At 32.6% G+C, this 23,762-nt stretch overlaps 1 protein-coding gene across 1 annotated transcript; it reads right to left on the reverse strand.

Annotated features, from left to right (window-relative positions):
* Nucleotides 1-479: 479 nt before the first annotated feature.
* Nucleotides 480-22,796, reverse strand: LOC133205505 (uncharacterized). The gene is made up of 13 exons (XM_061341333.1): nt 22,753-22,796; nt 15,734-15,823; nt 13,054-13,187; nt 12,340-12,430; nt 11,760-11,900; nt 11,087-11,242; nt 10,061-10,171; nt 9,721-9,898; nt 9,367-9,467; nt 9,037-9,118; nt 6,648-6,847; nt 5,319-5,462; nt 480-3,831 (listed from the first exon to the last, which is right to left on the reverse strand). Exons 3-13 carry the CDS (start codon nt 13,102-13,104, stop codon nt 3,650-3,652), a joined length of 1,437 nt encoding a protein of 478 aa, XP_061197317.1. The 5' UTR covers nt 13,105-13,187; nt 15,734-15,823; nt 22,753-22,796; the 3' UTR covers nt 480-3,649.
* Between the last annotated feature and the right edge of the window lie 966 nt (nt 22,797-23,762).

Here is a 23,762-nt window from a genome sequence, read left to right on the forward strand (position 1 = left end):
CATTAATTTTGGTGGTTTTAGCCCCACCCCTTAGGCCCCAGTGGGGCAGGGACCCTGAAATTCAAAATTTTTGTTCCCCTTTACCCATAGATGCTATATGCCAAAATTGGTTGAAATTGGTTATGTGGTTTAAGTGAAGAAGCTGAGTGACTCAGGTGACCTAAAAACTTCAAACCTAACTGCCATGTTGTTTCTTATCCAAATAATACTTTAGAAGGCTGTAACTGGTTTATACATAAATGCCTAGTGACCTTGATTTCTGAGATGTACCCTTGAGTAAAGATCAGAACACACTTTTACATCATCAGCAACATGATTAACTTTGAATTCAGTAACAGGTTCCAAATTTATGGTTTGGAGACAATTTTATTGCAAGGTGACTATGACCTTATTATCCAAGATCATGACACCTTTTGGTCAAAGGCAACAGCATGAACTTTTTCAGTTATTGCACTGACATAATTTAAAACAAAAAAAAATCTCTTTCTGTCATTTTAATTATGTCACATGGTATAATATCTACTGAAGCAAATGAAAAATACAAGATTGCAGTGGTTTGCAGACATTACTTTCAAATGAAATGAATTAACTCAAGTTATTTTTCTATTCAAATGAATGACACCGGTATTTTTTCCTAGAGTTTCTTAATCCAAAATGACATCAAGCCTTTTCATGAAAACAAAAATATATTTTTTACTTAAAAATCTTTTCAAATTAATTTTGTATACAAATGAATTAATTGCAATACTTTATCAAGTGAACATAGATAATATACTCATGATAAATTCTGAAGATAAGCACGATTGCATATTATATAATATACTGCAACCTATAATATATATATATATATATATCTGTTTAAAGCACATAACAACTACTTAACTTCAATGTTAAAAACACATTCACTCTTTTCCTATATCATTTGTTAAAACTAAACAAATGTCATGGTTATATATCAACAAACATAAAAAAAAAAGAAATTCATCACCTACAAAGCATGGAGAATCACACTCAACTGATACATGTAGAATTATAAAGAACTGTTCACAATACAAACTACATCCCACAAGTATTCAGTGTAACAAGAATCGATTCCCATTCACTTCTCCCTCTTAGAGATTATAGTACAAAAAAGTCATTATAAAAATTATGCTTTTAAAATTTTAAAACATACAAGCTAAAAACTTAATGTTTTCAATTCATCGCAATATAATTTCAATTTTCAATATTAATGCCATTTTAGATATGTTATTGCCATCTGAAGAATTTTCTTAATATAAACATGATTTTAAACACAACTACAGTTGAGCCTTGCTTGTGTTCCCAAACAAATTGTTGGATTAATGAAGTGTCTTATATGTATCTATATCTGACCTTTAAAATGACGCTGTTCCAACAAATTTCGTCTGGAAGATGCAGTATCTGGATTACTAAGGCTCAACTTTATATAATTATTTAATTAATGTCCTTTGCATTTTTTGAAAATGCCTCTTGAATTGTTTCAAAGAAAAATTAGTAAAAAATACAAGTACATGGAAAGTAGTTCAAACATATTTTTCATACCTTATACACTTGTTTTCAACAACAACATTATTAAGACACTGACCATAACATTGCTATAAAAATATCTCTATTGCTTCATATTTTAAAGTTCCCTATACACATACAACTCATTGCTGCCAAAACTATACATGTGAAAAAAAAGTTTGGTGCAAACATAGAGTGCCTATTATCTATGGCAACTTTGTGTTTTGACAATTACAGCAATCCCCAGGCATATTTCAGTTCTCATTTTCCTCATAGGTACTCCTTAGCTTAATTGAGAAGTAAAAATAAATCTTCTATACTATAAATGTTATATTTATTATATAGTATAGTTAATATATTTTTATATACCAATTACCCTGGGGAATGCCTACGATTTTCCTAATACAGTTATACCAAAGTATTTTACAGTTAAAACATCTTAGATTAAAGATACAAACATTGCTGAAAGTTGGACAGGTGTTACAATAAATCATTATGCTAGACAAGGGATTTTTCGTTTTAAAAACTTGTGCTGATAGCACTGAACAATACACCTCTCCACAATCAAGCAAAACAGACTACCTGGTGTTGTAAATTTCGCACATGTTACTTTTGAAAAAATATAGAATGTTCTTTTGGACAGAAATTTGTCAGTGCAGTAACAAATGTAGAAACCTCTTTCAAATTTCTGTTTCACATTCAACTTGTACACACAATCTGGACAGAGTGACCTATATTAACATTTACAATTTTTAGAACTTACAAGAAATGCTAAACTCTGGTTTTTTTCCAAAGAGACAAGTCTTAAAGTCTTAACTCTTACGTGAAATTGTATGACAACATCAAACCACTCTGTAAATTTCAAGGAAATAAAATCTCATAGAATTTTATGAATACATGTACATATGGCACGTTTTTCTTGCAGGTTTCAGAAAAATGGATATATTAGAGTACTTCTACATAAAAAATGAGCAACTTTCTTTATTAAATGATACACAAATGAATGTGATGCTGTAATGAATGATTTGTCTTCCTAAATATGATGAAAAGGGACTTAAGTTGATTGTAGGGAGAGATTCTATATCAGACACTGATAGGTTTCACAATTATACATGCTCACCACTGGTAAGTCATACACGCTCACCACTGGTAAGTCCTTTCACCTCACGCAGAACATCGTACTACTAACATACTTACTTACGTACATGTATATTGTTGTATATTAATCCAAAAAATTCTACCATCTCAATATCTACAAAGTTTATTACAACCTTTGAAATATTGGCTTGAGCATTTTCAGTAAGGGAATAAATAAAATTCCATTAGCAGTGAAACAGATGTACAAGCACCTGTTGTTAACTTTGTATTTAAGATTCTTACTCTTTATTTCTAAGTTAGTAGATAAAATGGAAAGCTTCACTATGTAGTTGTTCAAAACAAAAACAAAACAAACATACACAACTTCACTAAATTCAGCAATTGCAATATAAGAAAAATAAAACTTCAAAGAAATGCCTTGGAAAAATAAATCTATTCTGGTGTGCAAAAAGATTATAAAAAAATCTTTGAAGTGAGATAGCAGTAGTTTTCAAAGATAATGCCAACATATTAAGCTCTGTTTCCATACACGTAACATCATACAACCATAGGAACAGCTTCTGTTACCTGTCTGTGACGTAATCACTTCATTTCCATAGTAACGAAGCTATAAATTATAATGTGTTAAGTACAAATCACTAGGCACAATTTCTGTTCAAGTCTATTAGATTAAATTTCCTTCAAATCTCTTTGAATTAGATATGAAACTTGTACATCTTCATATCACAGCATCAGTAATCTTCTGGAATTCCTCCTACAATAAATCTTTATAAGAATGACTGGAGGAATTGTGACAGTGTTGAACTGTAGTACTGGTACACAGAGGACAGGAAACTTAACACAATGAGATGCACAGGAGAATAAAGATGATCATACAGGAGAGAATTGGGTAGATAACTCTAACAGTCCTTAGCACTATCTGATTTGTTGTTTTTTTATCTGGAGACTGTCCAGATGTGAAGAGTGAGAATAAAGATGATAATTCAGGAGAGAATTGGGTAGATAACTCTAACGCTCCGTAGCACTATCTGATCTGTTGTTTTTGTATCTGTAGACTGTCCAGATGTGAAGAGTCTTTACTCTTTTCTTGTGTATCCTCTTCGTTTTCCACAGCAGTACATCCGAGTCTTACATCATTATCCTCGTGGCCGCTGGGAATCTCCTCCGTAACACATGGATCATTGGTCGGAATAGTTCCCTTCACATCTGGAATTCAAGTCAAAAGTTAAGTTCATTCAATAACATAAGATAATAAACAGGTAAATGTCATTTATTCAGAAATTCTAAGACTGCATTTATACATATTCTGTTGTAAACATATCAATTTACTATACTGGTAATTGTTAGCATTCTGTTTACATGGTCTCCTCCTGAGATTTAAAAGCATAAATACAAGGCATCATATGCAAATAAAGGGTGAACAAGGCGGGCGAAGTACCTATAGTGCGAGCAAACATGAAGTGAAAAATAAAATCTCAATTATATCAAAATTTTCTTTGATATTTACTTCTAACATTAAAGTATTCTTTATGTAAAATCTCTACAATTTACAAAAATCTCACAAAGACTGAAAATATTTGCCTATGAAATAGCATACACACACTAAAGAGGACAAAAAGGATCATTTTCTCATACTTAAACAAAATTTTTCTATATGAGTGGGTCTTTGCTCCATTTTTTTGAAAGTTAATCCTAAAAATTTGCATAAAAATATATATTTTTTGGGTTTACAAGAACATGGAGCAAAGACCTTAAAAGTACTTTTTTATGACAAAACATTCGCATCTTTCTGAGAGAAATACTTGAAGTCCATTAAGTCAAGGGTCATATCACAAACATGATTTAAATGCCACTACTTTTCAGGTGCTGTGTAACATAGTGGTTAGCATGTTATTCTCAAAATAATACGATACTCTGGATTTTTATTGTTAGGGGTTTGAATCCCACGAATACCAATTTATTTTTTTAATAAAAGATAATTTTTCTGAGATCTTTTTTCTCAGAAAAGTTTTGTTGATCATAATTTCATAAATTTCAATGAGAACTTTGTTTAAATACTTAATTCACGAATTGAATATGATTTTTTTAATATTTGAAGCTATAGGCATTCTGTACGCCTTGTTCACCCATCTTCTTTAAAACCAAACAATGGAACTTAAATCTCAAGAATTAAAGTCTTCCTTTTCTTTGCATTCCTCAATAGCATTAAAGAGTTTCATTCATGAATATACAATATATGATATACATGTATTTCATTTAAACTTATAAATCGGTGAATAAAATGTTACCACTTCTTGTGCCTGAAACATGAAAAGTTATATTAACTGGTGTAGACATTTTTTTAAAAAATCATTTCTATTTGTAGTTTGTAGTCAATTTTGACTACTGTGAACATACATTTTTCCACATAGTCATAATTCTGCGGATTCGCAATATCTGTCAATCTGCGGGTAGAAAATTTTGTGTATTTCTTGGATTGACATCACACGTCCTTAATGCATTTTAAGCATGCAGTCACAAATTTCCACAGACAAATTGTGACTGTGTACATAGTGTTGTGTTAATAAACGTGGAAAAAATAGAAGTACAGTATCTCTAAACCTCATCTCCAAAAATACCTACAACATGAATCTTGTTTAAAACAAAAATTTTATTTAATTCAACTTATTATTGGTATACATATTAAACAGTACCTAGATTGATTTCCTCCCTAATGGGTTCAGACACTGCCATGGATCCTACAGTGCTGGGTGCGTCTAGTGTGCTGGTCCCCAGGGACGGGGGGTCAAGTGATCCCGAAACAGGTGAACTATTTGTCCCGATATAATTTGAGGCATCTATAATGTATACAAATTAACAAGACATTATGAAGGCAGATATATGAACATAAAGTACAGTATACAGTGTAGTTCCAAATTGAACAAAATAAACGTCAAGCTTTTCACAAAAAGGCAATTTTTAAGAAGTCAAAAAAATTTATAGTTATTAGATGGCTGTAAACTGTGTAAAAATCTTCACATTAGAAAAAAAAAAATTCTACCCCTCAAAGATTCACATAACTAACAACATTTTACCCCTCAAAGATTCACATAACTAACAACACATTCTACTCCTCAAAGATTCACATAACTAACAACACATTCTACTCCTCAAAGATTCACATAACTAACAACACATTCTGCCCCTCAAAGATTCACATAACTAACAACACATTCACCCCTCAAAGATTCACATAACTAATAACACATTCTACCCCTCAAAGATTCACATAACTAACAACACATTCTACTCCTCAAAGATTCACATAACTAATAACACATTCTGCCCCTCAAAGATTCACAGAACTACAGGGCTCGACATTAACGCTTGTCCGCTTGTCCGGTACCAGTGAAAAAAAATTACGGACAAGTGAATATTGCCGGGCACTTGTCCGATTGGACAAGTGCATTTTAATGTAAAAGAGTGTCTAAATAATAAAAATAACGACTGTTGAAAGTTATTCGGTAGTTTCAAGACGGAAGCTGTACATAAAAACCGGACTTCGATCCCGATAGAGATCGTTAATTGAGTTCACATTCGATCGGGATCGAAGTTCACTAATTGCATACTACTGAAAAGGCATGGAACTTACGAACTTAACGAATGTGGACATTTATGTTGTTGTCAGGACAGAAAGCCTAGATAAAATTTTATTTTATGTGTTTTTTGTATTTATCAATAACATCACGAATCAATCAAGCACATGCCATGTGTAATGGACTTTATTTTAGTTTTCAAGTTGACAGTATTAGATCTCTATTGAAAAATTTTCGGACAAGTGAAGTTGAAGTTCGGACAAGTAAATGTCTTGGTCACTTGTCCGAATGGACAAGTAGGAAAAAAAGTTAATGTCGAGCCCTGAACTAACAACACTTTTAAACTTCGGATATCTTGAAGTTTTTTCTCGGTGCAATTGAGTTCGAGACAACGAGGTTTGACTGTAACTAACAACACACTTCAACTTCTGTTTTGAGCACACCTACCAGGATCATGGCTGACTGTCCTCAAAAGTGGATGGAGGTCCTCTCCTCCATCTGTAACCTGGACTGGGGTAGAAACAGAAATGTGGGAATTGTGGGAAATCTGTGACTCCAAACTAGGGTGATGTTCGTAGCCACTGTCACTACGATCCGATGACACTAATCGCATTAGTTCTGGACGAAGGGTTCCAGACAGATCAGTCCTGAAAAAGTCAATAATTCATTGTACAGAAAATAGTAAAACAAAAGAACAATGTACAGTTTCAATACAAATCTAGCCCTGTATTTTTCTAAAATATGAAAGTGATGAAAGAAATTAAAATTCATGCTTTCTGAAATGTTGAAACTCCATGCACTATGATCAAACAAATCGTTTTTCTCATTTGACTTCCTAGTGCTAATTGTGACGTCATAAACTTGTGCATTTTCCCGTATTTTCTTAAAAAGTTGCAGAAGACATCAATTTTCAGTGAAATTTTCTTTCAGATAATATAGACCACATGCATCGCCCGCAAAGATTTTGAGAAATATGATTTGTCAAAGAATTTTACTCAACATATCAGAATATTAAAGTGGGCGACGGCTGTGGACACTATTTTCTCAAGGAAAATACCCACTGAAATGAGTCATTTTGAGCCCTTTTCTGCTTAAAACCTAGAAAAATACGAAATTAATGACACCATCTTTGCAGAATGGTCCTCCTTCATGCCATATTCCTTCATGAATTATAACGCTCATATACTCAACTCATACTTATGTCAATTTCAAAACTTTTTGAAAACATTAAATTTTTAGGGCACAATAAAGCCAAAACCGTACCCTCTTCTTTGTACCTAGAAAAGTTTGAATGCTTACACTGCTAAATATTTAGGTTTAGCAAATTTTAAAATTCTATTACTCCTTGACAGTTTTAAAAGGGTACATGTAAATAAGGTTGAGAAAAAAAAATGTTTGATTCCACTTTCAGGCTGAAAAAATTTGGGTAGGTAAATAGGAATTTTTTCATAAAAAGTTTTCAATTTTTCCCTGGACTTCCATAAACAAAACATCTAGGTCACACTGATTATAAAAGAAAGCATTTCTGTGACTTAAATTTATAGCTAAAAATTTTATACATCAGACAAAAACTAAAAACTTAGATCTTCACTAAGAAAGCATTGAAAAGGTTAGGGTTGGCACTATATATTAGGGTTGGTCTGGAAAGCGGAGACATACAGTGGAGCCTCATTTATCCGGACGCTTTGGTTCCCAGTTAATTCGTCCGGATATGTGAAGCGTCCGGATACCTGAATTGCGCTGATTTTAGTTATATGGCCTTTCGTACCATTGACAATAGTGAAGAATGCTGCTTTATATCAATATGTTTTATTGTTTAAATACTTTAGTATAAGTTTAGTACTACTCAATACTTGTTTAAATAAATAAAAAAGTACATGTGTCATTGGGAAAAAAACGTGTTTATATGGTCACATTAATTATTTTTATTTCCCAGTGTGTAATGAATCGACTTCTCCTAGTAGCCATGTCGGTACTGTCGGTAGAGTCTTATTTAATATGAATGCCCATCGATGCTAAATATAACATAATCTGCACATGTATACGAACGCTAATCGTAATCATCCAAAGCGAGATCGTATTTAACGATTGTGTAATTTTGAAAGTTATTTTATAAATGTCATCAAATCATAGAATGCGTTTTGCGCGCACAATACTGTGCATAAAAAACTCCGATGTCATGTCTATAAAGACATAAAACATTGTTACGACTGTCTTCTAACAGTAAAAGAAATATATTTGCCGACTACGAAAAAATTATCCTAGACTTATAAAATTATTTCCCTTAATTAATACGTATCAAAACCATGTTAGAGAAGCGAGTCTCGTGCGTACCTCTCGACCTACAATTAACCTTGCCGCAAGCCATTGATAACAGGTCGCAGGTGATCATCTTTTAAAACAAACAACCAGACCAGTGTTTTTACAATTAACACCCAGATCAAGAAATTTGAGCAGACTTGACAGACAAGCTAAAAAATTATCGTCCGGATAAATGAACTAAAATATAACGTAAAAATTCATTCTGTGGTGAAAAAAGACCGTCCGGATACGGAACGCGGAATTCTGGTTAAACGAGACAAAATAATGTTAAAAAATTTCGTTCCCATGAAAAATCGTCCGGAAACTGAAGCGTCCGGATATCTGGCGTCCGGATATCTGAAGGTCCACTGTATTTTCTTTGGGTTCAACTTTTTCCAGAAAACTCTATGACAGATCTTAAAGAGCCAGATCTTGGTGGCTAATTCTAACTATCAATTTGTATGTACATCTCCTGTAAATTATAACCAATTAAAAGCAAATTTGAAAAGTTTCTCAGCAAAAATAAGGCACTTACTCAACAGGGACTGTAACATGTTCTAATTCACGGCCGACATCACCGTTTGCGTGGTTCCCTCTTTGATCAGGTGCTTCTCTCTCTGTCAAATAAAGAAGAAATTAAAAATTGTGAACAAAACACCAACACAACTGTGTTTAAGTCCCTTTAAACAATCTGTAATGTTGTGAATTTCTTCAAATTTTTTTAAAAACAAAAAACAAAAATGAGAGAGAGAGCTTTTCGAAAAGACTTCAGGGAGGTATACAAATCTTAAGCACAAAAATTACATCACTGGAAACTTTCACAGACTTAATTCAAAAATGCTTACAAAGTTTCTGTATCACATACCTCTGCAGATCTTAGCTATAAAGGGACGTCTTCCATATTTACGCATTAATAACAGAACTACAATCAAGGCAACCAGGATTAATCCAATCACAACAAAAACTCTGAAATAGATAACATTAAATGAATAGGAAAAGTAAACATAAGCAGGCAATACAGTTAAATATCAATGTGAAAGATTTCAATAACCATTAAAACACAATAATGCAATGTGCCCAAAAATATATTTCTCTCTGATGAAAAGACTACTTTTGACCTATTATCTCTAGTTTGGATATGTCAAACATGAGGATGATACTATTATCTCCCCCCCCCCCCCACTTCTGGGGATTTATGTAATCATTGGCTATAACCTACACAATGAGAATGGTGCCATTATCATCTCTGCCCTCCTCTGTGTGGCGTCCCTGTGGTGAACTTCCTGGTGGTGGTGACACCGTTACATATGGTTTCTGTGAGGTCCGTGTTGTATATTTTATGTTAACCCTAGTGCTCTGGGCAGTTGATTCTGTTTTGACTGTGTCAGGTTTTGAAGCTAATAACAAACAAAGGAAGTATATAATACACATATTAAATTTTAACACTGCAGATAATGATATTTGTAAAAAAAAAAAAAGGCATCTTTTTTTTCAATTTGGTCATCAATTTTCTGATACTTAAGAAGTTAAGATGCCGATACTGAGCTGTATCCCTCTACCTGTTGTGGTATTAGTCTGAGGCGGTGGTGAGGGTAGCTCGGGGACGATTCTCTCACACTGATCACAACCTTTATAGAGTTTCTGATACCCTTCCCTGCACTTCACACAATCTGTAAACACATAACATACAATTAACCTTCAAACAAAAATCCATTATCTCATCTTTTTTAAAAAGCGTTACATTTCATCTGATTTGCCTCTACTTAAGAAATACTACATCTGACCTATTATCTCTAGTTTGGATATGTCACACATGACTGATTTACCTCTAGTTAAGACATATTACATCTGACCTATTATCTCTAGTTTAGATATGTCACACATGACTGATTTACGTCTAGTTAAGAAATATTACATCTGACCTATTAACTCTAGTTTAGATATGTCACACATGACTGATTTACCTCTAGTTAAGACATATTACATCTGACCTATTATCCCTAGTTTGGATATGTCACACATGACTGATTAACCCTTAGTTAAGAAGTATTACATCTGACCTATTATCTCTAGTTTAGATATGTCACACATTACTGATTCACCTCTAGTTAAGAAATATTACATCTGACCTATTAACTCTAGTTTAGATATGTCACACATGACTGATTTACCTCTAATTAAGAAATATTACATCTGACCTATTAACTCTAGTTTAGATATGTCACACATGACTGATTCACCTCTAGTTAAGAAATATTACATCTGACCTATTAACTCTAGTTTAGATATGTCACACATGACTGATTCACCTCTACTTAAGAAATATTACATCTGACCTATTATCTCTAGTTTAGATATGTCACACATGACTGGTTTACCTCTAGTTAAGAAATATTACATCTGACCTATTATCTCTAGTTTAGATATGTCACACATGACTGATTTACCTCTAGTTAAGAAATATTACATCTGACCTATTATCTCTAGTTTAGATATGTCACACATGACTGATTTACCTCTAATTAAGAAATATTACATCTGACCTATTTACTCTAGTTTAGATATGTCACACATGACTGATTTACCTCCATTTGCATTCATTTCTTCATTTATGCCACATGGTGAGAAATTTCTTTCACATATACATGGACTGCCATAAAAACATTTACTGATATTACAAGCACAGTTTTTCTGCATTGCACAGCTTGGGGAAAATGTCCCATTTTGTATTGGAATTGTATCTGAAATAGAGTTTTTTTTTAAATATGTAAAAAAAAAATTTGAAAAATATATTTGCTGTAAAAAACAAAATGATTCTAAATACATGTACAGAATGAATTGCCAGGGAAGAACAATTTTGATTCACTATAAAAGCAACTTGTTAAATTCTTTATGTTAAAGAAATTTAAAAACTACATGGTATGAAAATCTCTTCGAAAAAAACATGAATTTGTTAAATATGTGTCTGCGGTAACCATGTTTAACTGTGTACCTGTGATTTTCATGTGTATCAATGAATTGTTTCATGTTTACAAGGATTGTATAAGGATAAAAAAAAAATAATCTATAGTTTCTCAGGCACCACCACATAAGTCAAACTCTGCCACTATGATCAAGTTTATTGACACTGAAAAGGATAATAACTCATTTTTTTTTCCAAGTTGAAAAAGAAACTGAGTTATGCCCCTTTTTGCATCAAAATAGAAAAACGTTTTCATCAGATACACAATTTGTGAAATTTTTTTTCAAATAAATCACCTCTGGGATTACACTGGGTTTCTGGTATGAAGCAGACCCTACGCTGGTCCGAGTGACTTAGGAATGGCTGAGCTTTCCCCTTCGCACATGGAACACATCTCTCTTCTGCACAGGTTTTATTACACGGAATAATCTCATGCCCTAGAATGTAAGACAAAAAAAAAACATATCAATGTCTACTTGAATAGGAAGGTGGTAAATATTGAACAACAAAATTAGAAATTGTTACCATGACTATTGGGATCAGTGGTTAATTTCCTGCACTCAAAAAATAGAATTTCCCATACTTCCTAAGTTACATTTGTGAATTCACTCATAGAAAACACCTCCCAACCTACCTAACAATAAGTTGAAACTTCTCAACCTACTTAACAAGAAGTTGAAACTTCTCAACCTACCTAACATTAAGTTGAAACTTCTCAACCTACTTAACAAAAAGTTGAAACTTCTCAACCTACTTAACAATAAGTTGAAACTTCTCAACCTACCTCATAATAAGTTGAAACTTCTCAACCTATTTAACAGTAATTCAACAGGTAAAAACTAGAAAATAGTAAAAACAATTAACTGAAGGTCTTACCTGGAGGACAGTTGTAAATTTTCTTGCAGTAGATGTTGGCATTTCTGTGAATATAAAAATCTCCTGGTCCAGGACAAGACTGGGCAAAAGTCTGATAATAAAAACAAATTACTACAGACATCATATATTTACATGGTACCTGCTTACTGAATTTATATTTTTTTTTTTTTTAATTTACTGATCAAAGGCAGAATACAGTGAGGTTTTTTGAAAATAGAGCATCCTGATTCAATCTAAAAATGGCTGTTTAAAAATTAAAGATATACATGTATAAATCAGGGTCAAGGTCAACACTAATGATGGTAATGTTGAAAGATGAAAATTAGAATAGGAAATCCACAAGAGATAAACATGTTTTTATTTACCAATAACAAGGTCAAAGTTCAACTAATGAACTTGGATGGAACATCATGATTTATATATATGTATTGTACATGTGAAATTTGAAAGTTCTACTATGATGGAGCTGAACAAAATTACTGACACCCACTGATATTCAGGGACATCTTATCCATTCTCACCATATTGCTTCCCAACTCTTAGAAAATTTACAGTACAACAATTCACACAGTGGTGAAATATGTAAAGAATCTATTACATTGTATAATGAGCGACATAGTCTTTCAAAACTTTGACTTCTGCACAAAATGAATATTCATAAGAGTAGTTTTTTTCCTCATATTTCAAATTGTGAGAAAATAAGAAATAAGTTACCTGAATTCCAAGGACCAATAATGCACCAATACAAAACTGTGTAATCACCATGGTGACTAATGAGTTGCCGAGGTTTCACATGGCTTTGGAATTGTATACATATAGTGCCTTGTCTGTGTCTACTTCTAGATCATCTGAAGAAAAATGAGAGGTGATTTTTTTAACAGAATATTAAAAGTACTTCAAAAACAAATAAAAAGAAGACTTAATGAACAAAAATCAGCAACAAAGAGGAAAAAGGAAAAGGAAGAAGGTCTAGGAAAATGAAGCTGTGCTGGTTGGAACTTGCAATAGTCCAGGAGAAATACTGCTGTTGACCTTTAACTTTTCTTTTTTTTAGTTCTTTTTTCTATAAAAGTGACACCACTTCCTCCTATAACTCAGACAGAAAGGAGGAACAAACTAGAGCAAAGCTTGTTGCAAAGCAACAAGTAGGTCTTCTGCCAAGTTTTCAGTATCACTACTTGTAAGATAGGTTTATGATGGAAAGCAATTCATTCTGAAGAAGGCCTTTTGAAGAAAAATGATGTCTGTCTAGTAAAAATTAATAATGAAATCCAAGTTGAAATACATGAAAAAAGAAATTCATATCTACATCCGGTTTGACTGGAATTGATGCAAATCGACGAAAAAAAATCAGGTCTGAAGTCTTCCATGATGGTAATTATTTAACTTTATGTCAATATCTGCAGGAATTGGTCATTTATGCCTACTTCCGGTTCGATTTGTAGTCTACAGCGACTATACTTGATTAAAAAATAAGGCCGGACCTCCCTTGTGACATTTCATATTTAATTCCATGCCAATATCTATGAAAATAAGCTATTTTTGTCTACTTCCTGTTTGGCCTGAAGTGACGTCATTTGACGACTTTTGGTAATCTCACTAGCTGGTACTTGTCATTTTGAACAACTTTGCTTCATTAATGTATCACAAATTCTTAATAGTTTTTGAGATATTGCGAAAACACTTTCAGCCCCTCTATATCCCAAATTTTAGAGGCCAACCTCACTAAAATCACCCCTCCTCAAAAAATTTTATTGACCAAAAATAAGAAGATGTTTTTTTTTATTTAATCCGTTATCAATTCTTGGCCTATTATCACATGCACCACCAAATCACTTATTGTATTGTCAGATCTATGCAAAATCATGGTTCTTGGTTGATGGGAGATACTTTTTTTCAAAAGGTCAGAAAATAATGTGCTCACTGTTTATTGAGAAATTTGTCAAAAATTTTAAATATAACTTCAATTTTGAAAAAAAATAATTCCTCCCTCCTTCCTGGGTCTAAAACCTTCTAGGCAGCAATTCCAAACAATTAAATCTTTAAGGTTGGCCTTGTCTTGTTCATGTCTACACTTGTATCAGGTTCTACATAAATCAGCTAAAATCTATAGAGGAGTGGTATTTCGTAGGAGGAGCAGTATTTTGTAGGAGTAGTACATGTATTTGGTAGGGGGATTGGTATTTTTTGTGACATTTTTAAATGAAATTATGCCAGAATTACATACATGTGATATGTACCGGCTGTACGCAAAATGTACAGTTTTTCGAGCCCATTCATCGTGTACCGGCAGGACACCAAAATTCACGGAATATGAAAATTTGTACAGTATTTTGAATTTCTCGCTAAATGCCGCCATTTTCCTCTCATTCTCGCTCGCGACACACTGGAAAACGTCACCTGTGTTGACACTTGACCTTCTGATAATTGTGTAGTGTACACAAACCATTGCGTGCGAAGGTGTGAACTGCCAATTGGGATAATTATCTTGCTATAAATTCGTATCAAATACCCCTTTAGGTAGCTTTATTTTTTAAGGGGTACTTAATTACTGTTAATGTTTCGTATACGTAACTTGATTGAAAAAAATTAAGCCAACTTCTAAAGTTGATATACATGACTTAATATACGTGAATCTGACCCGGATCTTCGTAGGTATAAAATATACGATGTTTATTACAATGATTACGATGGAATTTCATCAGAATTTAAGCGATATTTTATACCATTTTTTGTACCGTTTTTTGACCCAAATTCCAGTTTTTTTTATGGCTCCTGTACAGTTTTGTGGTCTTTGACTTATCACATGTATGGAATTACAGGACAAAAAGCCATCTAAAAGAATTTGATATATCACAACATGTTAGTAATCATGGCACCACTGTTCTGAAAAATAAAAACTGATGTAAAGAATCACATTTCTTGATGTAGTTTACTTGGGGGCCCACTCTAGAATGAGACGAAAACTATACAAGAAGCACCTAGTGTTTTCAAAAATAAATAAATAAATAAATAAATAAATAAATAAATAAATAACAAACAAACAAAATAAAACAAAAAACATTATTCTGTTTTCAGTAACATGTATATGTAACATGAACATGTATATCACTGTTCATAAAAATTAAAATTCAAGTAGAAAAAGTATCTTTCTTAAGTTTTACACATAACCAAAGGAGGGATTACATTACAGACACACACAGATAATAACCATCTTACAAATGCATAGTCTCTTCTGTTTCCTAGTCAGTAAAGAAATAACCTCCCCCCCCCCCCCCCAAAAAACCCCCCAAAAACAAAACACAACAATATCCCTAAAGAATAAGGGATTGAAATTCGGTAAGAATGAAAACAGAGGTTGTTAAAGTAAATTGAGGACTTTCTTAATACTTACAATGGTGGTTTTAAGTTAACACACAGATCAAATAACCATGTGATCTTCTCCCTGTCTTAGTTGTGGAACTCAGGAAATCTCAATTCTCTTCTGTAAGAAATATTCAACACATAGATAATACTTCTTCCAATAGTAATTGGTTTATAAAAATACATGTAAAATTACACACAAACACACATGTAAGTATTCCTATAACTGTACTTTTTGTACACTTTATATTTCTTTATACAAATCCATAACAGTGCAATATTTTCTATTTTCAAAGAAATAAAGCATAACAGTGATGTTACAACAGATTCATTGTTTGTACAATCTTCCTCTTTATCAACCCTTAATCACTGATCAATCATTGATTCATTGTTTGTACAATCTTCCTCTTTATCAACCCTTAATCACTGATCAATCATTGATTAAATAATCATTGGAAAAATTAACACAAGAGATAAACTTTTATCCAAATGAATTATTTACAAATATCCTTTATTTTGACCTTTTGATTTATTATACTTTAACTCTTATATGATCCTGTTATATAGAAATCAATATTTTTTTTTTTACTGCAAAGATGCTGAACAGTGCATTCATGATGTTCCCGAGGCTCCAGACAATCTACTAACTACCATTAAATCTATGCTACTCTAGTCCAACAAGAGGACCTTGAAGGTCATCTGAGTTTCAAGAATGGACCTCTTTAATCCCACCTAAAACTGAATAAATTCCCCCATTTTGTTAGGACTCTAAAATCATTATCATATTCATGTATATAAATTCTCCCGTTTGTTAGGACTCTAATATCATTATCATATCCATGTATATAAATTCCCCCGTTTTGTTAGGGCTCTAATATCATTATCATATTCATGTATATAAATTCTCCAGTTTTGTTAGGGCTCTAATATCATTATCATATTCATGCACTTGTCTCCAAGAAGTTAGGAGTAAAGAAAATGAGGAATAATGAACACTTTTTTGTTCCCTTTTACCCATAGATGCTACATACAACAGATCACGAAAAACACATGTGGCACAAAGAAACCAAAAAACAGATAGCAATAGGTCAACAGAGTTACTTGTGAGACCTTAAAATATTGGGAGAATTGTTTACCCACCCAAACCCATGTTCTTTTTTCAAGAAATATGTTTCCTCCAGAATTGTTGACTTATTTTGTAAAACACACAACTCCATTTCAAGCATTCATTCCATAATTGCAACCACATACATGTACACAGTGATTCAACTAAATCAAAAATGCCAACCTAAATTAAGAGAGAGCATGCAGAGGAACCCAGTTTTCAGAGTTATCCCTCTTTGTTAACATATAATCACAGATCTGCTCAGATTTTAGAAAATATTTAAAAAACAAATCTTCACCAAAAACAACATTCAACATTATTGTTTGTTGTATTTAATTTGCATAATCTCTTTGAATGATTATCCCTATTTCTTGCTCCCGCAGGAATATTATTTCTCTCCCAAATAGAAATGGGAATAAAATATTCTCAAATGGGATAATTAAGTTTTAGGGAATTATAAATAAATTTACAAAAAGTATAAAAGTATTTCCCAAAATACTGGGAGTCCCTTCACAATACAATAGATAGTTATGGGAGAGTTATTTCACCTCCCACTAATTTTCTCCCACGCTAATTACCAACATCGTCCCAATGATGAACTTGGTAAATATACAATTAATAATGAAATAAAACATACAATTAATAAAACATATTTTCTGCCATTTTATAGTCCAATATGTTACAGGGAGTATTGCTAACTTGTACTGTGTATTTCCACAGAAAGTGTTTCCCAATAAGTGGGAATAAATAGGGAACCATAAAACGGCCCCCTCCCATGTGAAGAACATTCGTCCTCGAATGGTTTTATACTTCAGGGAATTCAAAGGTGGGTACAAGTTTCCATGTTTCCCTTAGTTGTTGGCACGAAAACGACTTACATTAAAAGTGCATACTATAATTGACAGTTAATAAGTATATGTACATCCTTCATAACAATCACAACAATTGACAAGATATTTGATCAAACAAAGTAAGTTATCAATATACAAAATCATTAACAACATTCACGATAATTATATCCACAGATTAAAACAAGTATGTACATTGTACATAAGTATAATACAGAAATAATGTCCTCATTATATGTTTGTGGTTTAATTGGGACTGTTGGTTTCACTTGACTGGGAGAATGTAGGCTATTGTCATTTCTGTTCACCCTTGAATTTGGGGACATTGGGTTTCTGAAAGATTCAAATCTCTCCCCAGCCCCTAGAAATGGTGATTGACTGGGATTTTCAGAACAGTTCCCATATTTATGTAGACCAATAGCTTTCCAATGATTCTCAAGTGATGATAACCTCCCATGTAATTGATGGGACTCTTGTCTCATTTGTGATAATTGTTCTTCAAAATTTTGCTTCATGCATAGAACTTCCCTATTCATATTTTCAACTGCTTTAAACAATAATTCATTTATATTTTCAAAACCCTTGGGAGCTGATGTTTGTTTTGGTGAAGATTCATTTTGAAAGAGCTCTTCATGGAATAAATTTTCTACTTCTGTTTGGGATCTTGGATCAAAAATAATCTCTCCAGATCTTCTAAATGACTATTCTCCCTTGACATTTTTCAGAATTTCTTTTGGGAGTATTATTTTACTTTATGATATAAAGAATTTATTTGTATAATTATTAACTTTTGTCCAATCAGATAAATGGGAATAAAAATTGAAAAATCCCACTTCTGACACCAATGTTGCCGTTCAGGGGTTTTCTCCCATATGCAACTTGTGGGTCTCCCAAGTCTGTATATTGGACAAAAGAACTCTAAGTCAGGATTAAAATGTATAAAAATTTATTATTGCTTGTTGTATTTAATTTGCATAATCTCTTTGAATGATTATCCCTATTTCTTGCTCCCGTAGGAATATTATTTCTCTCCCAAATAGAAATGGGAATAAAATATTCTCAAATGGGAGAATTAAGTTTTAGGGAATTATAAATAAATTTACAAAAAGTATAAAAGTATTTCCCGAAATACTGGGAGTCCCTTCACAATACAATAGATAGTTATGGGAGAGTTATTTCACCTCCCACTAATTTTCTCCCACAGAACAATTCAATATAATTATTAGAAGTAAAAATAAAATATTATCCCAAAATTCATCAGCTCCCACTAATTAATTAATGTTCAATAGTAATTACCTAGCGGCTCTCGCTCCCAGACATGCTGGCGAAATGAGTTGTAAAGCCGAAGTGACAAATTTACAAAACTGACTAGTCGATTGATCTGCGCTGGCTTATATAGGCATCAGGCTCGATTGTTGTGACGTCACGACAAAGTGAAAATACCCGCCATCTTTGTTATTGCAAAGAAGCTTTGATATGCTGCCATGCCGATCGGATCGACGAAAGGAATCACGCACCCTAGGGCACAGATAATTACTGTTTGGTACTTTTGGGACTTGTGCTGATGAACTTCGTAAACATAAACAAAAGCAATCATAAACAGTTAAAGCGTAATTTGGGAATGTAAGATGTCGAGGAATTTCGGGGTAAGGCTAAATTACCGACATCGTCCCAATGATGAACTTGGTAAATATACAATTAATAATGAAATAAAACATACAATTAATAAAACATTTTTTCTGCCGTTTTATAGTCCAATATGTTACAGGGAGTATTGCTAACTTGTACTGTATATTTCCACAGAAAGTGTTTCCCATAGTAGTGGGAATAAATAGGGAACCGTAACATATATAAGCACAGTACCCGCCAATTCTTGACCCCCTCGCTTTTTGCCTTTACGATAGAAGACTGTACATGTATTTGAAACATATTAGAAGTATTGTGTAAAGTATTACTTGGAGTTAATTTAACTGGATTCCTGGTAAGCTTTCTGTTTACATTTATTATAATTATTATATAAATGTATTTCATAATTTACTTTTATTAATTAATCCCGACAGCAAACAATCATGTAATTTATGTGTTGTTAATGTCTGATGTTAAATGTAAAGTATTTGTCTTGTGTGTGTATTGTGTTGTGAGAGTGTGTTTAACTTATACTTTGTAGGTTTTTTGTTCTAAGCACAGTAAATAAATATATAGTTTGTGCCGAATCCAGTGTTGGATTTTTATTCTACAAAAGACCCGGTGACATACATGATACATGGTGTCATTATGTAACTGTTTAGAGTAGATGCTTTATGCAGAGGAAAGAAGTCCATGGACTATAAAGAATCATGTAAAATTGTCTTGCATGCTGTAGCCATTATGTTATAATATTTTTCTCTTTTCTTTTTTCTGTTGTCTGTCATGTGATTTGTTAATTTGACAGTATACCAACATGGTGATGTCAATAAATTGAATTGAATTAAGTATAACAGGTAATTTTAATTTTGCTGGAAATAAGAATTGAATACATTGGGGTATTTGTTGGTTTATTTCTATCTTCACTTTACTTTGAAATAATTCCTGCAATTCATAATGATCACAACTTTGACTTAATGACGTGTACACCATATTTTACTAATAACTATGGAGATATCCAAGTGAGACACCCTACTTAACAAAAGCAAAAAAAAAAGATGAAAACTTGTTTCAAGCCAGAAGTATTTAAAATTTTGAATAATGGTAAATATTTAATTTTGGTGATATTTTCAAGTATTTGATGAACACTTGGTTATGACGTTGACCACTTTTTAGTTTTGGTGATATTTTCAAGTACTTGATCAACAGTTGGTTATGATATTGAGTACTTGCATGTAGAATTTAGATGCTGTCAAAAATTTTATTACTGAAACTTAATCCCCCCCCCCCCCCCCAAATTCATCCAGAAATGCATCATTAAAAAAGATATATTATCCAATTTCATATAATTAACATTAATATTAAGAAAATGGTTTATTCAAATGATTATTTCTCTCTAAATAATATCCCACAAAACAACAAATTCTTAAAGTAAATATCTCTACTTTTACAAAAAATCTACAACATGTACAAAGTAACAACTTTTCCAAAGAATCTACAAAGTAACCAAAAAATTTCTTTTGAAAATCTATTACAAGCCTTTCCTAGTCCAAATATCTTAATTCCACAAATTCCAGATTTTGGAGTCTGATAAAACTGAATACACATCATTAAACCAATATAATTTAATTTTATTTGTAACAAGTCATTTGATTGGATAAAAGATTTTGTTTATATCGTATAACATAAGTTGCCTATGTCACAATGAGTTATGTCAAAAACGTATTACTCCGCTTGACATTACTTTTAAAATATGCTCAATTTGAGGCCATTTTTGGAGGAAAAATTGTCTTATTGTCTACACTGAAATTAAATTATAAGGAATGAAGCTAATTTTAACCTATGTTATATGATATAACATAACTTTGGGCAGTTTACGCTTTTTTATAAACCGCTTCGTGGTTTATAAAGCATTAACTGCCCCAAGTTATTTTATATTGTATAACATAGGTTAAAATTAGCTTCATTCCTTAAATAACATTTTATCTACTAGTTGCCACTCCAGTCAATACTCAGAATAGCAGTTTACATATAGAGATATATGGGAAGTTTGTTTTGCAAGGAATTATTTCCTATTAGGCTAAGCACAATATGTACCCCACACACCTATTAAAAACTCAGGGCTAGAAAAAGGCAGTACTTTTATTATGATGGGGGGTACTTTGAGGAAGCAATTTTAAGGAATTGCAGATAAGAGATGGGTATCCCCAAGTGCAACAGACAGATGGGAGGACAAAGGGATGTACAGATGAACACCCCACATTATATACATGTACAAACTATTGGAACTCTTCATTATGTCATGGACATGGTGGAAGCCATCATTTGAATGGAAAACAAGTGTTTGTTGGATTTACATTAGGGCTGAAACAATTCACCGAAATATCCATATTGTTCAAAATTACTGCTCGGTTCAATGTTCAATTCACTACCTTGATTTTCGGTTCAGTACCTTTTTTATATCCGGTTTGGTTACACTTTGAAATATATCGGGTTCGACCTCATTTTAATAGTTTGACACACACGAGGGAGAAAATTGCGATGGAGAAAGTTTCAGAGCAGGCTGCCACTGCTAGTATTGACAAGAACAAAGTGCTCTAAGACTATTAATCTACAGAAGCACAAGTAGTGCTCTTTATTGTATCACCACCTTTTACTTGCCTTTTGAAATCTGAATACATGTTTTCTTTAACCTTATGATTTGTTTCTTTTTTAAAATGTATCGTATTGAAAAAATTGAACTGTGACACAAGTATCGCGATACGTACCGTATTGTGGAGGGGGTGTATCATTTCAGCCCTAATTTACATACTAACATAAGAAGCAAATGCATTTGAATAGTAATAGTTAGTAACTTAAAAACATTAAAATAACATAATTGAAGCGATCGGCTATATTTTTTAGGTGAATATCAATATCTCAATCTGGATATCCGATGAGGCGTGAATTTCCAGACATGAATTATAAAGTACTGTCTCGAGACTCAATGAAAGCGTCAGTCCAAATATCCAGCTAAGCCGAATCTCAGTCGAGATTAGGAAGTTTCCTACACCTGGCAAGTGTAATTGAACAGTTGAAAGAATTAAGGAGTGTGGGGGCGAAATTGTACTTGAACAAAAATACACAAATTTAAAGTCTAACAATAAACAAAACATAGACATTAGCCTGTAGTCTATACAAACAAATCTATCTTTGTGGTTACCACTGATGTTTTATGTCTTTGCATTGGATTTCTCAGCGAGATTTGTAAAGACTAAAAATTTTGTACCGACGTCTCCTAGACCTCAGTAAAAAATTTTTAGTCTCGACGAATCTCGCCGAGATTAGATTTGTTTGTCACACGAAAAACAAACTATGTGATTTTTTTTCTTTTTCATTCCTATTAGTTGCCATTCATTAATTATCAATTAATGCATTAAGTTAAATAAAACAATGATAAAAAGCAAATGCGTGAGAACACTTCAAAAAACTTACGATTTTACTATGTTTTATGAGAGTACTGACACCATTTTCAGATATGCACCATTTTTTTTAAACCGGAAGTGGAATACTAAAATTCAGAATCCAAGTAGATCTGATGAAAATTCGTCCATGTATGATATTGACAAATTTCCTAGTAGTAACTTTTAAAGAATTTTCGATTTAAATTTTGAATCAATTATTTATAATGCATTCCTTAATACTTAATAATTTATATTAATCCATTTAAAATAAATATTAGCTAAAGCTTATGTCGGTACGAAATAGAGGTATAACAAATTGTATAGCTACCTAGCATTTCCAACCAAAACTAAGTTTACGTCTACCAGGAAAACTTGAAAAGATAAAAGAGGTCATTAAGGACAATTCTCTTACTCAGTTTACACCACGAAAATGAAAAAGACGTATCACCGAAGCTCTAGATGTAGGACAATATTCCATCTAAAGTACAATTATAGTATCCCCCCCCCTTTCGTCATGTTGCGTTGTAGGGGTTATGAGTATGATTTTGAAAAAAAAAAACATGACCAAAAATTAGTCTTGAGTTTGGATATATCAAATGTTAACTTATGAGAGAAGCGTTTTCCCAGGACCATTTGCTTCAATTAAGTTAAATGTTCTATAATTATAGTGATGCACACCATCAGCTATACATGCTACATGCATCGATCTGACTTGAATGTTCTGGTGTGCATGATCCTATTGGAGTGGGTGGGGGCTCCCATCTCTTCAACATGAAAATTGTTAACATACTTAAACCATGCATCCATGCTAACAAAACATGAATGGATTGAAACAGAAGGGAATTAAGTGCAAGACCAGACTTGCTTCGGATGCTGGATCTGATCTACATTTTCCCAATGGATGATCAGCAGGTCCATTCCAAAGTAGCTTGATGAGCTGGCCCTTATACACCTGAACCAAATTACATGGATGATGCATTTAGGGATCGATGTACACAGCTACCAGACTTGTTTTGGATACTCAGTGTATTCATCTGACTT

This window comes from Saccostrea echinata, unplaced genomic scaffold (genome assembly GCF_033153115.1).
Source record: "Saccostrea echinata isolate AGI-Se365-2 ecotype Australia unplaced genomic scaffold, CSIRO_AGI_Sech_v1 ptg000054l, whole genome shotgun sequence".
NCBI lineage: Eukaryota > Metazoa > Mollusca > Bivalvia > Ostreida > Ostreidae > Saccostrea > Saccostrea echinata.

Bases quoted from the DNA above. Each gene is read 5' to 3' on its own strand.
- LOC133205505 (XM_061341333.1), bottom strand. From the start codon at position 13,104: ATGGTGATTACACAGTTTTGTATTGGTGCATTATTGGTCCTTGGAATT. The intron at 11,243-11,759 runs GTGATTTATTTG...ACTCTATTTCAG, and splicing joins AACCCAGTGTAATCCCAGAG to ATACAATTCCAATACAAAAT. The intron at 9,468-9,720 runs GTAGGTTATAGC...TATCTATTTCAG, and splicing joins AATGGCACCATTCTCATTGT to AGTTTTTGTTGTGATTGGAT.